This window comes from Pseudochaenichthys georgianus, chromosome 16 (assembly GCF_902827115.2).
Source record: "Pseudochaenichthys georgianus chromosome 16, fPseGeo1.2, whole genome shotgun sequence".
Lineage (NCBI taxonomy): Eukaryota > Metazoa > Chordata > Actinopteri > Perciformes > Channichthyidae > Pseudochaenichthys > Pseudochaenichthys georgianus.
The window spans coordinates 34,677,449-34,693,114 of NC_047518.2; the positions used below are offsets into that span (position 1 = coordinate 34,677,449).

At 41.2% G+C, this 15,666-nt stretch overlaps 1 protein-coding gene across 1 annotated transcript; it reads left to right on the forward strand.

The window, feature by feature from the left end:
* The first annotated feature begins 5,370 nt into the window (after positions 1-5,370).
* LOC117460418 (uncharacterized protein C1orf232) lies at positions 5,371-10,012 on the forward strand. Its single transcript, XM_071206163.1, has 4 exons — positions 5,371-5,451; positions 7,397-7,474; positions 7,735-7,841; positions 8,565-10,012. Exons 1-4 carry the CDS (start codon positions 5,371-5,373, stop codon positions 8,923-8,925), a joined length of 627 nt encoding a protein of 208 aa, XP_071062264.1. The 3' UTR covers positions 8,926-10,012.
* The last annotated feature ends 5,654 nt before the right edge of the window (positions 10,013-15,666 follow it).

Consider the following 15,666-nt stretch of genomic DNA (forward strand, 5'->3'; position numbering starts at 1 on the left):
ATCCATCCATCCATCCATCCATCTTCTCCTGCTTATCCGTGGTCGGGTCGCGGGGGTAGCAGTTCCAGCAGAGCCCCAAACTTTCTTTTCCCTGGCGACATCAACCAGCTCTGACTGGGGGATCCCAAAGCGCTCCCAGGCCAGCGAAGAGATATAATCCCTCCACCTGGTCCTAGATCTACCCCTTGGTCTCTTCCCAGCTGGACGTGCCTGGAACACCTCCCTAGGGAGGCGCCCAGGTGGCATCCTAACTAGGTGCCCGAACCACCTCAACTGGCTCCTTTCGACGCGAAGGAGGAGCGGCTCAACTCCGAGTCCCTCCCTGATGACCGAACTTCTCACCTTATCCCTAAGGGAGACACCAGCCACCCGGCGGAGGAAACCCATCTCGGCCGCTTGTATCCGCGATCTCGTTCTTTCGGTCATGACCCATCCTTCATGACCATAGGTGAGGGTAGGAACGAAAATGGCCCGGTAGACAGAGAGCTTTGCCTTCTGGCTCAGCTCCCTTTTCGTCACAACGGTGCGGTAAAGCGACTGCAGTACCGCTCCCGCTGCTCCGATTCTCCGGCCCATCTCACGCTCCATTGTTCCCTCACTCGAGAACAAGACCCCGAGATACTTGAACTCCTCAAATTCAGTTCATCTACTATAATAATGGGGTCCCCACTATTGTAGATTAACTGAATTTGATGAAGGCTTATGGCAATGTATGATGTCTGTTTAATTGTATTTTTTGTATAATTTGTTGTTCTGAATTTTGCATTAAAAAAACGACACTGATATCATTTTAAAGATGTGTCGCCCCTCGGGGGCCCCTTACTGGTCTGGGGCCAAGCAGTTGCCTGCCTTGTCTGTCTGCAAGCGGCGGCCCTGGATCTACTGATTTACAGAGGCCTACTGAAATTCCTCTGTGTCGAAAATCTGACCGACCAGTTATAGATGAAAGTAAACCTAAAATGTTGAGTCACATATGCCTTGACCTTCAACACCACAGTATATCTTTCAGGTTTTTCTGACAGGATCGCAGCAGTGTGAGTAGAGCAAAGGTCAGCATGCTCTTCATTCATTTATCATGGCTTACAGTGTTGGAAGACCACCAGTTTTTATCTTCCGTGGCTCTGTCGTAATATTCACGTCTATTTTGGAGTGGTAACATTCTGTTCTGAATGTATTTACACATGCATCAGCTTTTATAAAGTCCATCCCTAAAATGGAATATCTTCTTCCAATCCAAGTCGCCACAGGAGGCCAATGAACAGGCTCTTAAATGGACGGACGTTACTTGGAAACCAGTGGACATGAGCGGGAGGAGGGGGCTGACTGGACTATAGGGAGCAGAGAAGAAGGACAACCACAGATGTGAGTTGTTCCTCAACACCAAATTGGCAATGAGTGTGATTTGTAATGGAGGAGTGTCATGTGGTTCACCTGCACTGACCTCTGAGTGTTTATAGAGCTCCTGTGGTGCATGTTCACTTCACTCAGATGACGACTTACTGGTATTTTGTAAGCCATCATTGTTTGTTCATAGAAACTAAATGCAGTGACAGAAAGTAACTACATATGTTTATTCAAGCACATTTTGGACTACTCGCTCTATTATACTTTGGAGAGTAACATTTTACACTCAAAACCAATGTTCAGAGAGTATTATCCGATGAATAATTTGAACATAAATGACCTAACATAAAAGTACAAATGCAGGACTTATAATGCAGCAATTTATTTTGACCTATTTTTTGCTACTTTTAGGGAAGCAAAAGGATCAAAAACACTACCAACAGGTTTCCTTTGAGAATGGACGGGAATTGAGTGTGTGTGTGTGTGTGTGTGTGTGTGTGTGTGTGTGTGTGTGTGTGTGTGTGTGTGTGTGTGTGTGCTTGTCTTAGTGAGGGGTCAGCTGAGAACTCATCTTGTCCCCTCCACCCATCACCCCCCCCCCCCCCCCCCACGGTGCTCTCCGCTGCGCTGTGCTTGGACAAAGGAGGTTGAATTGATTTTCTCCAGCCTTCAGGATTAGCTTTCACTTAAATCGTCATTCTGTTAGTAGTCGCTCTGCATGGCAAAGGAATAATCAACACCGCTCTGTGCTTTACATTCACATGACCTTATATAGTCTTAAAGAGATTGCAATGCTGGTGCTCCTCAGAGGACCTTTAGGAGTTGTCGAACTCTCAGGTGACTTTGAACCGGCCTACATGTTGACACTGTGGTATGTGGGCATGTATGATAAACACGATGCGTTGGCACTGTGTGTCCTGTACACCCTGTTCCTTATCTCTGAAGCACAACACTGGAGCATAGGAGGTTTCAATGTCACCCCCTGGTGGTAACAAAAGGAGGCAAGGGTAATAACAACACCAAAAAAGGACACATGACCTGCATTCAGATGCACAGACATACTGTATATGGATGCTCAGACAGAAGCATGGGATGAGGGTCGTGTTAATGGGGGTGAAGGACATGCTCGTTCATCTCAACACAAGTAAGCCCCACATAGGAGTCCTTATTGGTTTGTCATCATTCCCAGTTTCTATCTCAACAGGTGTGATTAACAGTCATGCAGAGGAAGCATTGAGAATGTGTTTTAACTCAATTCAGAGTGCACTTTCACCTGCCGTGGGGAGGGACAAGCGAAAAGGGTTAATATGCAAATGCTCAAGCAAATATTCAAGTGAATTGTTGGTTTATGTACAGATAATATCAAGATATGGATCGTGCAACACGAATGTATTGACTCACATTCACAAAGGCCTTTGGACTGAAACAAAGACACACATTGCATGGAAACTTTAAAACAAAAAAGCCTTAAGATTACTTAATTTAAATTTAAATCAGCCACTACATCAATACAGTATATTTTCAAACCATGAAGTAAAGTTTACTTGATCAATAAGCTCTAAAAAGACCATTGTTTCTTTTATTAAGCTTTACATTTCCTTTAAATAAGATCTGTTTGATACAACAGCTTTTTTCCGTTATGTATTGTTCATATTATTGTCTAATCATTAGGATTATAACATCATTTGTAATTGTTTTCCAACAGCATTGGCAGATTGTGACGTGATAATAAGATCATGTTAATAATGACTGCAAATCAGGAATATCAGAAAGGACTGCTTCCTCACAGCATACAAAACCAGATGTTGAACACTGTGAAGGACTCTTGAGCCCTCTAGTGGTAATCTAAGCCTAACCTGTAACTGTGTATATCAAGTTGTTAGTAGTTGTAATGTTACTCCTTAGTTTTTTAAGAGTAACATTTGAGTTTTATCGGGAAAACATCAAGTGAGTTATTTATAAAAAATATATATAAGTAGATGAAATTGATAAAAATATTCAGGGAAGAAACATTCCAACAGTATATAAAATATAAAATAATGAAATGAGCTCCACTCGACTGGCAGCAACATGCTACGTACAAGCATGACAACTATTATTAAATAATACGAAATATTCAATCATGTAGTGCACTGACAGGGGCTATTCTGCATACCGAGTACTTTGATTCCTTATTGCTAATAGTTTAACTAAAGAAGAAGATCCATTTACTACCTCCACTGATAAAAACATTGAGATGCATCTTTACACTTACCAAGTAAGGGATCTTGTGAACTATTAACATATCTCGTTTTGATGCAAAAGTCCTCTCTGGCATAGTGCTCTTAAACTGCCCATTTACTTTGAAAATCCCACAGTAAGCATCTTCAAATGTTTCTTTTAAGGGGTAAAATTAACTTGAATACTTTGTTATGCGTGTAACATATGTAACATCAAGCTGTCTGTGGCTGTTTTTATGCTGTAACAACGTACATTTCCCCTCTGTGGGACTAATAAAGGTATTCTGATTCTGATATAAATAACAACACACACATTATGTAGGTTATTATAGGAGCCAGACTGCCTCCATAACAATCCTCTGCCTTGCTGTGTGGTGTGTTAAATACTGGGGTGTGTCCTTTCCACTCTGAAACATGAGCTGCGACGGCCACAACCAAACGGGCTGCTCTTCAGATAACAGGTATCTATCAGTCTGTGTGCAGAGACGAGTCTTCCTTAGAACGACATTCATAATGCATGCTGGTCGTATGGATCTGCTCAGCCTTACAGCCTCATTACTGTCCAACCGTATGGTAACCAACACCAGGAACACGAGAGCTACAGGGCTTATGGATCCCATTTCTCCGACTAATCAAGATTATCATCAAGGGTACTCTGCATAACTTCATATTAATCTCTAGCACATTCCTATTGTAGAGCATATAGAGCATCTGCAATGCGTAATTCAAGTAAAGATCTAATTGACAAGTGTCACATGAAACATGAAATGTATTTGTTTCTTTATTTGAATGTGCAAATCTGTGTGTATTTCTGGACTCAAGTGTATGGTTGTGGTTGGTTGGAGAAACCCAATCAGTCATTAAAAGTGTATACATCTCTCTTTATCTACACAACACTCGCCGGCCCTCTCATGTTGCCAAGCGACCAGTCACTGAAAAAGCCTTTGAGGTGTACCTGAAACTGATTGGTGTTGGACTGCTGCAGCCAATAGGAGCAGAGGAGTAGGGTTGGCAAGGAAGTGGTCAGGTAGCATTAGGTTTATGAAGGTGTCTGTGGTTAATTCAAAGGGAAATAAAGATACAAATACAATTAATTAAAGAAAAATGCTCTGCTTTGTGATTTCTGTCTGCTGAATAACATTAAGACCCAACTTTGATGTAAACCTGTCATTTAGAAGAAGGGCTTTATCTGTATTCATTCAAGAGTGGCTGCATTACAAAAAATCATCCAAGTAAGATTTTCAACTTAGCATAAACTTGTCAGTTCTGTGTGTGTTCATGTGTGTGTGCATCAGGGACACGAGCCAGTCTACCAACACTGGCTGACAATGGTCCTGTGGCTCTGAGAAAGAGACCCTCTGAAATATGCATGTGGAAATCCACACCTGTTTCCAGGTAACCGAGGCAGGGATTCTGAACCGTGACGTTGAATTTAGTGTGTATATGTGTGTGTCTGTGTGTGTGTGTGTGTGTGTGTGTGTGTGTGTGTGTGTGTGTACACACCTGTGTGGGCGCATGCACAGCACAGCTTCCTACCTGTTCAGACACTCTGTAGGGACGAAAGCAGCTGTCAACTCAAAGACTAAGACATAATCTGAGCAGGAGAAATGAGATGAAACAGAGCGGGCCTTGGTTCTGCAAAGGTTCCCTGCACTACTGAGAACCTTTACGCATGGAAACAGGTCAAAGTTGGCCCTTTTGAGACGAGCTGAAGCTGGAAGCGGAGACTTGGTGGAGGGTGGACCACAGAGGCTAAAGAGGTCTTGACAGGTCTTTCTCTGAGTGCTGAGTATCTATTCGTGCAAGTATGAATCCAGTGTGGAAAGTTTACAAGAGCAAAGTGCTGAAGACTTTCAACCCTGAGTATGAGGAGGACGCGGCTGAAGAGGTACAGAACTTTGTGGGAAAGTAGACGTGGTTGTTGGGAGTCAGGAAATCACCAGGTTTTGTTTCCTTGTCATTTTTTATTCAATGCAGGGTCAGTTGATCTTGCAGGCTGATTTGTTTTCTATGCAAAGGGAACATTAAGAAGATCTTAGGCCTTCGATATACTTCTCTGGTGCATTTTGACTTTACCAACTGAATTGGTTAAAATGTGCATGCCGATCAAGTGTTTGTATAGCAGTGTCAAATGTTAAATCCTGTAGCAGATATTTGCACAGCAACAATTAATAGCTTGTAACTGAAGTATTTTACATCAAGGAACAATTACAAGGCAAATAATCATTGGAAACTAATGATATGTCATGTTTACTTAATGACTATACTTAAGGTTGGGAAATCTGTCAAACACAGCATTGATGAAGATTAATCCTGTGGTTTGCAATATGTTTGGCTTGATGAGGCTTAGTTTGAATAAGTGTGCCTAAGAACATAAAAGTTACAATATTTCAACCAAGAAAAAAATCTGACTTGCCGGATTTGCAAAAATCTGCAACACATCGTTTCACCAGTTACACATTTGAACAGATTACTCACAAATGGAGTACTTTACATTATTGTGCATGTACCTGACTTTTCCTTTCACCAATGGTTTTCAATGCGACATCTGTAAACCATCAGGGTTTGGTACCAACGAATCAGACACAGCGCTGCATTGACCCAGATCTCTGGAGGACTCAGAAACTCGATCCTGCACAGGAGCTGAACAAATGGATTAGTTTGCATTCCTCTAATTGACTGACATGGAGAGGAAGAGACAGATAGCCAAAGCCTCGTGCACTCTGCCTCCAACTGTAGTCTCTTTAGTGCCAGAGCAGAGACATATTCCATTTGTAGGAATGTGCAGAGTTGTCAACACTGCTATTGAAGTCGACATTGCTCTTTGCACACTTGTGCAATATTACACAACTACTTATGTATCACTAGGACCTAATGTCACACATATACTGATGTGGAAATACTAAACAAAAACAATGAAACAATTTTGCAAGCAGCTGTTACTTCAGACTAGGGCTGTCCTCATGTCATTATTCGTCAAAAGATTCCACTTAATATTTATCTACAATCATAACTCATTTGATGTGCATTCTTTTTTAGGCAAATGCAATACATTGAAAATGATGAGTATGCTCCTTACACAGCATACCTATCATGCACTGGATTATTTACCAAATAATAAAATATTGAATATATCATCCATTGTTCAGGCTCCAGCAATCTACCTCTTCAATACTCTTTATGCACTTTTCTTCATGTACCCTTTTAAGGGGCTTGTTCTGGGTATTCTACAGGTTGTAGTTTCCACATTAGGCACTAGGTGGCACAAGACGGTAAATGGATATTGCTGTGTGGACAGGTATCTGCCCCTTTCACACCAACGCGTTTTCAGCTCCGGCTCGGAGCTGGAGCCTGAAAAGTACCGGTTTTTCCTGTTCACACCGCAGAGGCGCCGCCTCTTAGCTCCGGAATCCGGTTCACTTCCAGCTCCAAACAATTGTCGGTAGAGGCAAGAGCTTCGGAGCTAAGAGGCGGCGTCGCTTACGTCTCTCTTACGCCGAGGCGGGGGCAGGGGCATGTGATGTTTGTAAAGTTCCAAGTAAAGTCGTCCGATGCCTTCCATTTCGTTTCGTAAGAGGATAACCAAAGCGAACAGCGCTTCAATACAATCAGCCATTGTTGTTGTCGATGTGAGGGATTTCCGCGCGGTTTGGATTTTATGAAGCAGGCACGTAAACGGTGACGTCATGACGCAGCAGCGGCAGCTCTGGGCGGTGTGAACAGAGCGGGAGCAGAAAAGGGAAACCGGAGCTGAACCAGAAAAGCTCCCGCTCGGAGCTAGAAAGGGAAAAGCGCTGGTGTGAAAGCCGATAGTCTTTTTTACTCTGTTGCAGGTCATAGAGGTGGAGAATGACTTAGGACCTGTCCAGGAGGATGAGGGACCCAACGCTGTTTCCCAGCTTGCAAAGAAAGTGTGTGAACATTAGACAGCTGCTGCTTAATGTTTGTAAGATTTTTATATTCAGGAAAAGTGTTTAAGTTAATCCTATAGACGAATAAAGTAACATTTTCAATATACCTCACAACTTCAGTGTCAGTAATGAGCAATGTTGTAAGTGTTTGTTAAGCGTGTTCTTCTTTTAGGACTATTGTTCAAATGATCTCATGAGACCACCTTAATGTGTATCTACTTTGACCTTTGACCCCTGTTTGTGTTTGGTTGTGTTTTCAGATGCAGGGGGCCGGGGCTAAAAGCTGGAACAGGTTTTCAACTCTCTTCAACAAAGAGGATGAACACCAGCTTCTGGAGGAGACGGAGAGCCCGCCAGTCCCCGACCAGTGAGTGGAAATCTCTCTTTGTTCACATCTGTCCTCTTTCTACCAGCTCGAGTTTCAGTCCTGCACCTGTGCCATCTGGGGGCTTTGGATCCTGGAAATAAGGGGTATTTTTTAAGGTAGTATCTGTGTATGACGTGTAGGTTTGTCTTTTCATATTTTTATTTTACTGTACTTGAGAGTAGCCCAAATAATGTTTAAGCTTAGCATAAAGCATAAATACTTGAAACTGGGACAAAAAGCAAGCATGCTCTTTCCAAAGGTAACACAGTTTGTTGACTAGCACCTCTAAAGCTCACTAATGTAATATAAATAATGACAGGTTGTGGTTCAGAGGTGCCGGTAGGGTGCTTTTGTTACCTTGGACAAAGTACGGCTAGCTGTGTTGCCCCATTTCCAGTGCTAATGCTAAGCTAAGCTAATATTGATCTTCTCCTCTAACTCTTTGAATGGAAGTGCAGATATTTTTTTCACATTTTGAGAACGCAAAAACTGCATTCAGACCTGATTTTGAACCAGTATGTTTTCCAGCATATATATGTTGTTTCTATTTTCAGAACAATTCAAATTGTGGATTGCTTTAAACTGGAATCTACCTCAGTCTAACTAATCAGTACTAAAAGGAAATCAGAAAACTAGTTTATAATGTTGAATTATAGGACATGTTGCCCCACTATTTCTGACTGACTCCTAAAATTAATCCTGCTGCTTCCTCTGAATCCTCAGTCCACTTGCAATCAGGCCGGAGGAGCCTCCTCGCCCCACAAAGCGCTCGGCATTCTGGGATAGCTTTGCCTCCAACTGGGCTGCCAAGAAGCAGGCGGAGGCTGCTGCCGCGGCCGCTGCCAATGAGAGAGCAGCAGCTCAGGGTGAGGAGGAGGTGACCGAGGCCGGAGGAGAGATCAGCCAGGATGGGCAGACCCCTCAGGGAGAGGAGAGCGAAGAGGGAGGAGATGGGGTAGAAGGAGGGAGGAGCAGCAACAGCTTCTCCAAATACGTGTCGCTCGGAGGAGGGAGCGAGGACGCATCCTTCAAGTGGAACTTTGTCACCAGCAAACTGGCAGAGATGAAGACCAAGAGCAACTAGCTGTTCCTGGTGAAGGAATCTGGAGAGTATAAACAATATGATAGAGGAAGTTTAGGGGGAGGCTATATGTTACACAGGATGTCCTGTAACTAACTCTACAGCTATTGTAAAAGTCCCTTTCATTCTGAGCTTTTGAATTATGCACCGTCTCCTAACCACATCACAATGAACAAAAACAATGTGTTTAAAAACATTTCCTTGATTATATTTTAGCCCACATGCTCTGAGCCCACACATAGTTTGAATAACATTTTCAAGAGAAAGCAAAGATCACATTTTAAACCTGATATTAAAATCTCAAGGGAGACAAAAAGGTGTTCATTATTCTACGATACTATCAGAATATAATGACTTTATTTCACAAAGAGGACTTCTACACATGTTAGAACTGAAAAGGTTACACAAATTGATAATAATCTATTATTTCTCTGAGATGAGGTGGATGTACGATGCATATCTGCTGAGTTTATAGTTGTCTCTTCACCAGTTTGAGGCACAGCATGACGCAGTGTAACATGTTTAGAGAATACAACAAATAATTTAAGTGTAGTACCTGGTCTGCACGTTACAGCCTGCTTTAGTGAGGTTGTATGGACATATCTTCTTCCCCAAAGTGCTTTTTAAACCACAAAAAGGTGCCTTCACACCTGTCAGCAAATTTGATCTAATCTGTAGTTTAGCAAAAACCGGATTAAAAGATTAAAGGCAGCGATAGCTGGATTAGTTGAGGATTATCTCACTTAACCTGCACAGAGGGCAGGGCTTTCAGTGAAGAGATTTGGCAGTGCGACAAAACTATTACATCATTTAAGCATTTCTCTCTCCTCGGATAACAGGAAGGGGAAACGTGCTGCATTTATACGCAATGTGTGAAATATGAATGTGTGCGTGTGGTGAGATAATGTCAGGTGACTTGATGACTTTCTTTTCTGATCTTGACTGAGACTGTGCAGTGTGAGCTCTTTACATTCCTGATTTTGTGACATGAAAGAAAACTTGTTTATTTCAGATTTTGTTTTTGTCTTATTCTGTTGTTTTGATTAATCGTATATTTAATAAAGACTACTGCACTAAGAGTTCTCACCAGTCATGATTGAGCAAATGTTCTTTCTTCTGCAAAACAGGATGAAAATATCAACCCTTTTCCCAGAAAAAGTGAAAGTATTTTTAGCAGCAGGACAGCATGGTGAGCCAACCATACTAATATGGTATTTTGATATTGGATGTAGTAGGACATCCTGATATTTGTGGCATTCTGCTTTTGACATACTTTACATAAAATAACCAACATAAACTGTTTCTGTTAATTTTGTATTGAGTAGCATGGATACTGGAACAGAAAAGCTTTATCCCATCAGGTATGTGTATGTTTTTCTTAACACTAACACTAATTAGAGTTCATTCTAGCAAATTGCTTTCTTGAAAAAATCAAGACAACTTGACGAATACAAACCAGCCATGTCACACATGTGAGGCACTACATATCTTGTCCTGATTGATGATTGTTTTACTGTTAAGTTTGAACTTTTGTTAAAAAAAAAGAAACTACACATTATTTCCATGAGTCAAGAAGCAGCATTAGCATTAGTTTTCCCAAAAAGGGGAAATCTAACATTAAGTGAAACATGAACATCCACAGGGGCATGTAACATGACCAGTATTTCCAGGTGTTTTCAGTCAGTACAGCCCCAGAGACTCTGATGGACACATGGGTTGGACCTGTGCTGATTGACTCTTCAAGCTATAAAGGAGGAGTGGGTGAGAGAAGCTTCCTGCAAACACAGTCTTTTTTTAAACAGTTTGTGCATCATTTACATACAGTCATCAATACAATTTGATTTTCCGTTAAGATGGATTTTAAGATAGCCATTTCGGGGTTTTTGTTTGAGTTGGAACTTTTAAAGCAACATTTAAATTGTGACAAAATCGACACGAGGCAGATTTGACCCAGTCAGTTATTCCTCTAACCAGCAGGGGGCTCCCTTTACCTTCTGACTGTAAAACATGTGTCTGCTCTATTCTTGTATCTTGTTTTACGGCCTGTGTCTCTCCCACTAAAGCCATCCCCTACTAAGAGCCAAAGATATGATGGTATTTATACTCTGATCTCTCTTTAAACCTCCTTTATTTCCTGTTTTTCCTCTAATCTACTCCCACTTCCTCTCTAACTGCTCCATGTTTCCTCAGATACAATGTTTCCTATCATTTACGGGGGCCTTTGTTGACATTTTCCCTTTGAATTTGACCGTACATCCTAATAAAAGGTGAAGATTATGCGAGCAAATGCACCCAATGCTTTTTTTTAACTGACCGGCCTTCATTATTTCCATGTGCTTCCAGTGTCAGTCAGATTTCAGGGCTGTCACCGTGGATCCTGCATGCGGAGCTCAGAGAGTCTCAGTAGTTTGGTCCAGACTTCCACAGTTGTCAGTCTGTATCAGAGCAGATCTCCCCCTCACTCACAACTCTGTGACATGTTCAGCTTTTTGGATATATTTATATAACTCGCCCAGTTTCTGTGTACAGAGACCATAAAATAGAGGGGGCAAATGTATCCCACAAATGCATGATTTTAATCTTAAGAGTGATGTGTTTGGGGTGAAGGCTGCTCACTATTTGATGCTTGTGTGCAGTGCTGCTGGGGTCCATATTGCAGATGTATATGACATGAAAGCAACACTCAGTGGAAATGGGGTTTGTAGAGCATGAAAGCATCAGGAACTGAACTTTGTGGTTGGCAGTTGTGCAGGGGGGTGGAAGAAAAGTCTTGAGTCACATTTAAAATATTTCTTTACTTACTTACTGACTGAAAAAGTAAAACTGAAAACAAGCACACTCAGCAGCTTTTCAGATGCTTGTACTATATTTTCTCAATTGTAAACATGATGTATACAAGTGTAAAAGGAGTACAATGCTAAATCGGATTCGTTTTTAAAGGTGCTGAAACACTTCATAGAGGTGAGGAGAACTGTAGAGTATGTGTGTCTTTAATTCTCTTTTGGTTTATCCCATAGGAGCAACACATCTAATTTAATCCACACAAATATCAATTGGAGCTGCTTTGAAGAGCATCTAATGAGTTATTGCTTTTTTTGGCACACCAGATAATCAAGTTTACCCTCAAGGGGCAATACTTTCTGGATGGAGATTCATAATTTAATGTTATATTCAGGGTTCCTAATGATTTCCATCTGTTTTATATTTACCAAGTGACCAAACATCTTCTTTGAGGTTACTTTCAGCCTGTTTTTGTGAAGTGTCCCTATCGCAAAGTTCCATCCCCGCAGGTGTTTTTATTCAACCCGCCAGATATGACTTTATCTCAGTACTGTGTGAATCTCAACTCTATTTTCACTGAATTGATGGTGGTCAGTTGTGGCCAAAAAAGCATCCGAGACAGGAAATAGTGTGGCTAGGCTTGTAAACGTAGCATGCATGAGCTATCAGGGTTAACAAAGTTATAAATGACAGACTTGTAGGTTTTAAACACTTTATCAATCATTAAGAACCATTTATAAACCAGTTCTAAAATAGTTTTCAAACATCAACACAGGTTCACTATTTGGCAAGATGACTAAGCCTTATATTGGCTACCTAGCTTACTTCGTCTTCTTCATCAGCCAGCATCCTTGGTATCTGTTGTTCACTGAGTTGATTCCCCCCCTTCCATATTGATGTTTCTTGGCATCTCGTTATGACCATTTATTTATGAGTTACTAACATAAGTTGCCAAAAGGGAGCCTTATTGTAAAGTGTAAAACACATTCCCATGTATTATTAATGAGTTACGATCTTTTCTAATAAGGCTTAGCAGTACAGATAAATGTGGGCTCACTATTTGGCAAGCAACCGGTCACAGTTGCCCTGTTTCTCTCATGTCTTATAAAAGCTTATTAATGATTTATAAGGTGTTCACAACCTAATTAATAAATGAATTACAAACTATTCGTAAACCCTTTATAAGGGTAGTCTTATTGTAAAGTGGTACCGACTTTTTTATCAAATATTTTACTGTCATTAATATCTGTCACCTACTACAGGCAAACAAATATGATTTCTTATCTGAAATTAGTTTTATGCTCAATTGTCCACTCTTGAAACCCCCTAAAACATCTAGCTTTCTCACGAACACTCGTTCACACACAGCCTCCACAGTGTCTGACCCTTGTCTCACTTGTATTCTTTTCAAACAGGTGTGTGTGTCACCCTGTCTCTGTGATCCTGTGGCCTTTGCCATTTGGCTCACTTTTGGCTCTCTGTAGCACAAACACCCCCCCCTCCCCGTCACGGGAAACACTGAGACACGGTACTTTCTTTTTTTTCTGCTGATGTACAGCGATGACTAAACGGCTTCACACCTAGCCCCGGGCTCTGTCCCACACGCTGTAATTACTTCAAACAAAAGCGGCCCTGTGTGAGCCTGCGTTAATTGTTGCACTTAACCCACAATGCTTTTCTTTCGCTCTGCTGGTTCATCTGAACAGGAGTTGCTTTGAGAAGATAACACATCTAATCTGTTTGTATCCAGTATTGTCATTGTGGTGGGATAACCTTTGTAATTATGATGATTTATGGCAATAATACTTAGTAAAGGTTAATACTACACTTGTAGCAAGGTGTAGCGGCTCTGTTTAAACCTTTGACATCACAGTTTTTACGTAAAAAAACATGTTATTGAATACACACACTTTTAAAACAATTAGATTTGTAATATAAATAGAAGCTTTAATTAGACACACAAAAGTAAAAACACAAACATGTGCTGAACGATGAAATCAGGTCAAACTACCATGTGATTATGTTGTACGTTGAAGCAGTCTTTCCAGAGTGTGTCCCTTTGTGACTCCTTGGCTAACTGAAGTCATAAATTACGCAGCCAAAGTGACCGGGCTGTGCCGTTTGGGAAAGAGTTTTCTTCAAGATTACAGCTCAAAGTCTAAGAGTTGCTAAGCTCACGAATCAGTCAGTGAAAAACGTGCATACAAATTGACCCTCAGGTGTCGTATAATCATCGTCGGCCACCGGCTTGTTTTGTCTGTAAGGATCTGAGATCAGAAGTGAAGATTTACAGGTGAACGTTTGGAAAACATGAAAGGTGATATGTCAGTTTGAACCTCACACAGACATCTCTCACATAAAAACCCTCAAAGACAGACAGACATGTCTGGTAGCACTCAGGTATGACGACTGCGTCTCCACACACACGGTGACTCACTCACTTACAGCAGCCGTCCCATCTGGAAACCAACCTGTGGGTGAAGAGATGTACACATGATCACACTGTCTGTTTCAGATGCATACAACTGCCACGCCTGCTGGAGGCTAGAGTGTGGGAAATAGTCTGTGGAAAACACACACACACAAAAACATATACAGAGCAGTCTGAAAATACTAGTGCATTGAAACACTTTGTCATTGTTTTGTCTTACACGCAAAACATTTGAAATTAGACGTCTATAAGAGTGGAAATACTACCTCACTATTCATTGTCTCCCAGTTTTGAGACAATGCCCCAAGACAAGAACTTTAGGATCACAAACAAAAATACTTTTGTTCTGACCTTAGTTCAAATGTAGGCTGCACGTATTTCACCTGCTGGCCAAAAGGGAAAACATAATCAAACGTGTAAATGTAAAGATGGCGGCAGTTCAGACCACATATTAAACAAGATATTGTAGCTATATCAAATTTAATATACAATATACAATGTATTCCACTCAAACAAGGGGCATATGTAAACATTTGAAGAGGCGCTATTATGCTCATTTTGAGGTTAATTTTTGTGCTGCAGCACCTCTTTTCACCCTCTGTCTGAAACCAGAACCAAGTCTGCTCTCTGAAAGGTAAGCCGGTTGACTCTGTTGTGATTGGTCAACCACTTAGAGATGTCCCGCCCCTTAGCCTATGAAGTACAATGTGTTGGTGCGCTAGCCAATGGAAGCGTGAGTGTAACATAGTGACGTCACTATGTTACAAAAGTTAACCACAGTCAAATTGAGCAGGGGGGGAGTGTGTAGGAGAGAAACTTTGGGATTTCATTTTATGTGCAAACAACCTAACCTAAAACTCTGCAAAGTGCTGAAAGTCCTTAACTTTAAGAATATGCCATGTCTCAGATGATTTATTGTAAACTTGTTCATGATGAGTTTATGGTCACAATTGCCAGTTATACATCTTTCCAAATGTATCATGATGTTCATTTTTCAAACAATGGTCCAACTTGGAGACAATAGAGCAGGGTATGCTTTCGGTTTAAACAATTATTGCATCTTTGGAAATGCGGAAAGCCCCGGACTAACCTAACAATGGCCTTATCTCTTATTTTCTTTTCTTTCAAAGATTAAGCTCAACATCATTTCAGCGCGACATGCTGCAATTTCTATTAATGTTTGAAACCACTATTGCTAGTAGATCAAACAAACAAACTCGACCACTATTAAGAAGGTTGATAGGTCTTCTCTAATTTCTCTTATTGTTTGCAGTAATTATTCTCATGTCCAGAAAGTATTGAGGTCTCATTTAACTAACAGGACATTTCAGATATTTAGTTACTTGACAGAGGTCATAGTTTCAGACAGAAGAGAGATTAGCTGTAATTTTGCACCAGACGACTCTTGAGTTTTATCACCTGAAAGCAGGAGATCCCCCAAACAAACACGTAGTCAAAGCAGTCGTCAGTGTTAATCTCCAGTGTTTGCAGTAAGTCTGCAGCGATAAGAGGGAGGACTTGATCATTCTTTA

What these genes read in the sequence shown, in the direction of transcription:
- LOC117460418 (XM_071206163.1), top strand. Translation starts at nt 5,371, where the DNA reads ATGAATCCAGTGTGGAAAGTTTACAAGAGCAAAGTGCTGAAGACTTTC. An exon ending in AGGAGGACGCGGCTGAAGAG is followed by an intron (nt 5,452 to 7,396) that starts GTACAGAACTTT and finishes ACTCTGTTGCAG; the next exon opens with GTCATAGAGGTGGAGAATGA. An exon ending in AGCCCGCCAGTCCCCGACCA is followed by an intron (nt 7,842 to 8,564) that starts GTGAGTGGAAAT and finishes CTGAATCCTCAG; the next exon opens with TCCACTTGCAATCAGGCCGG.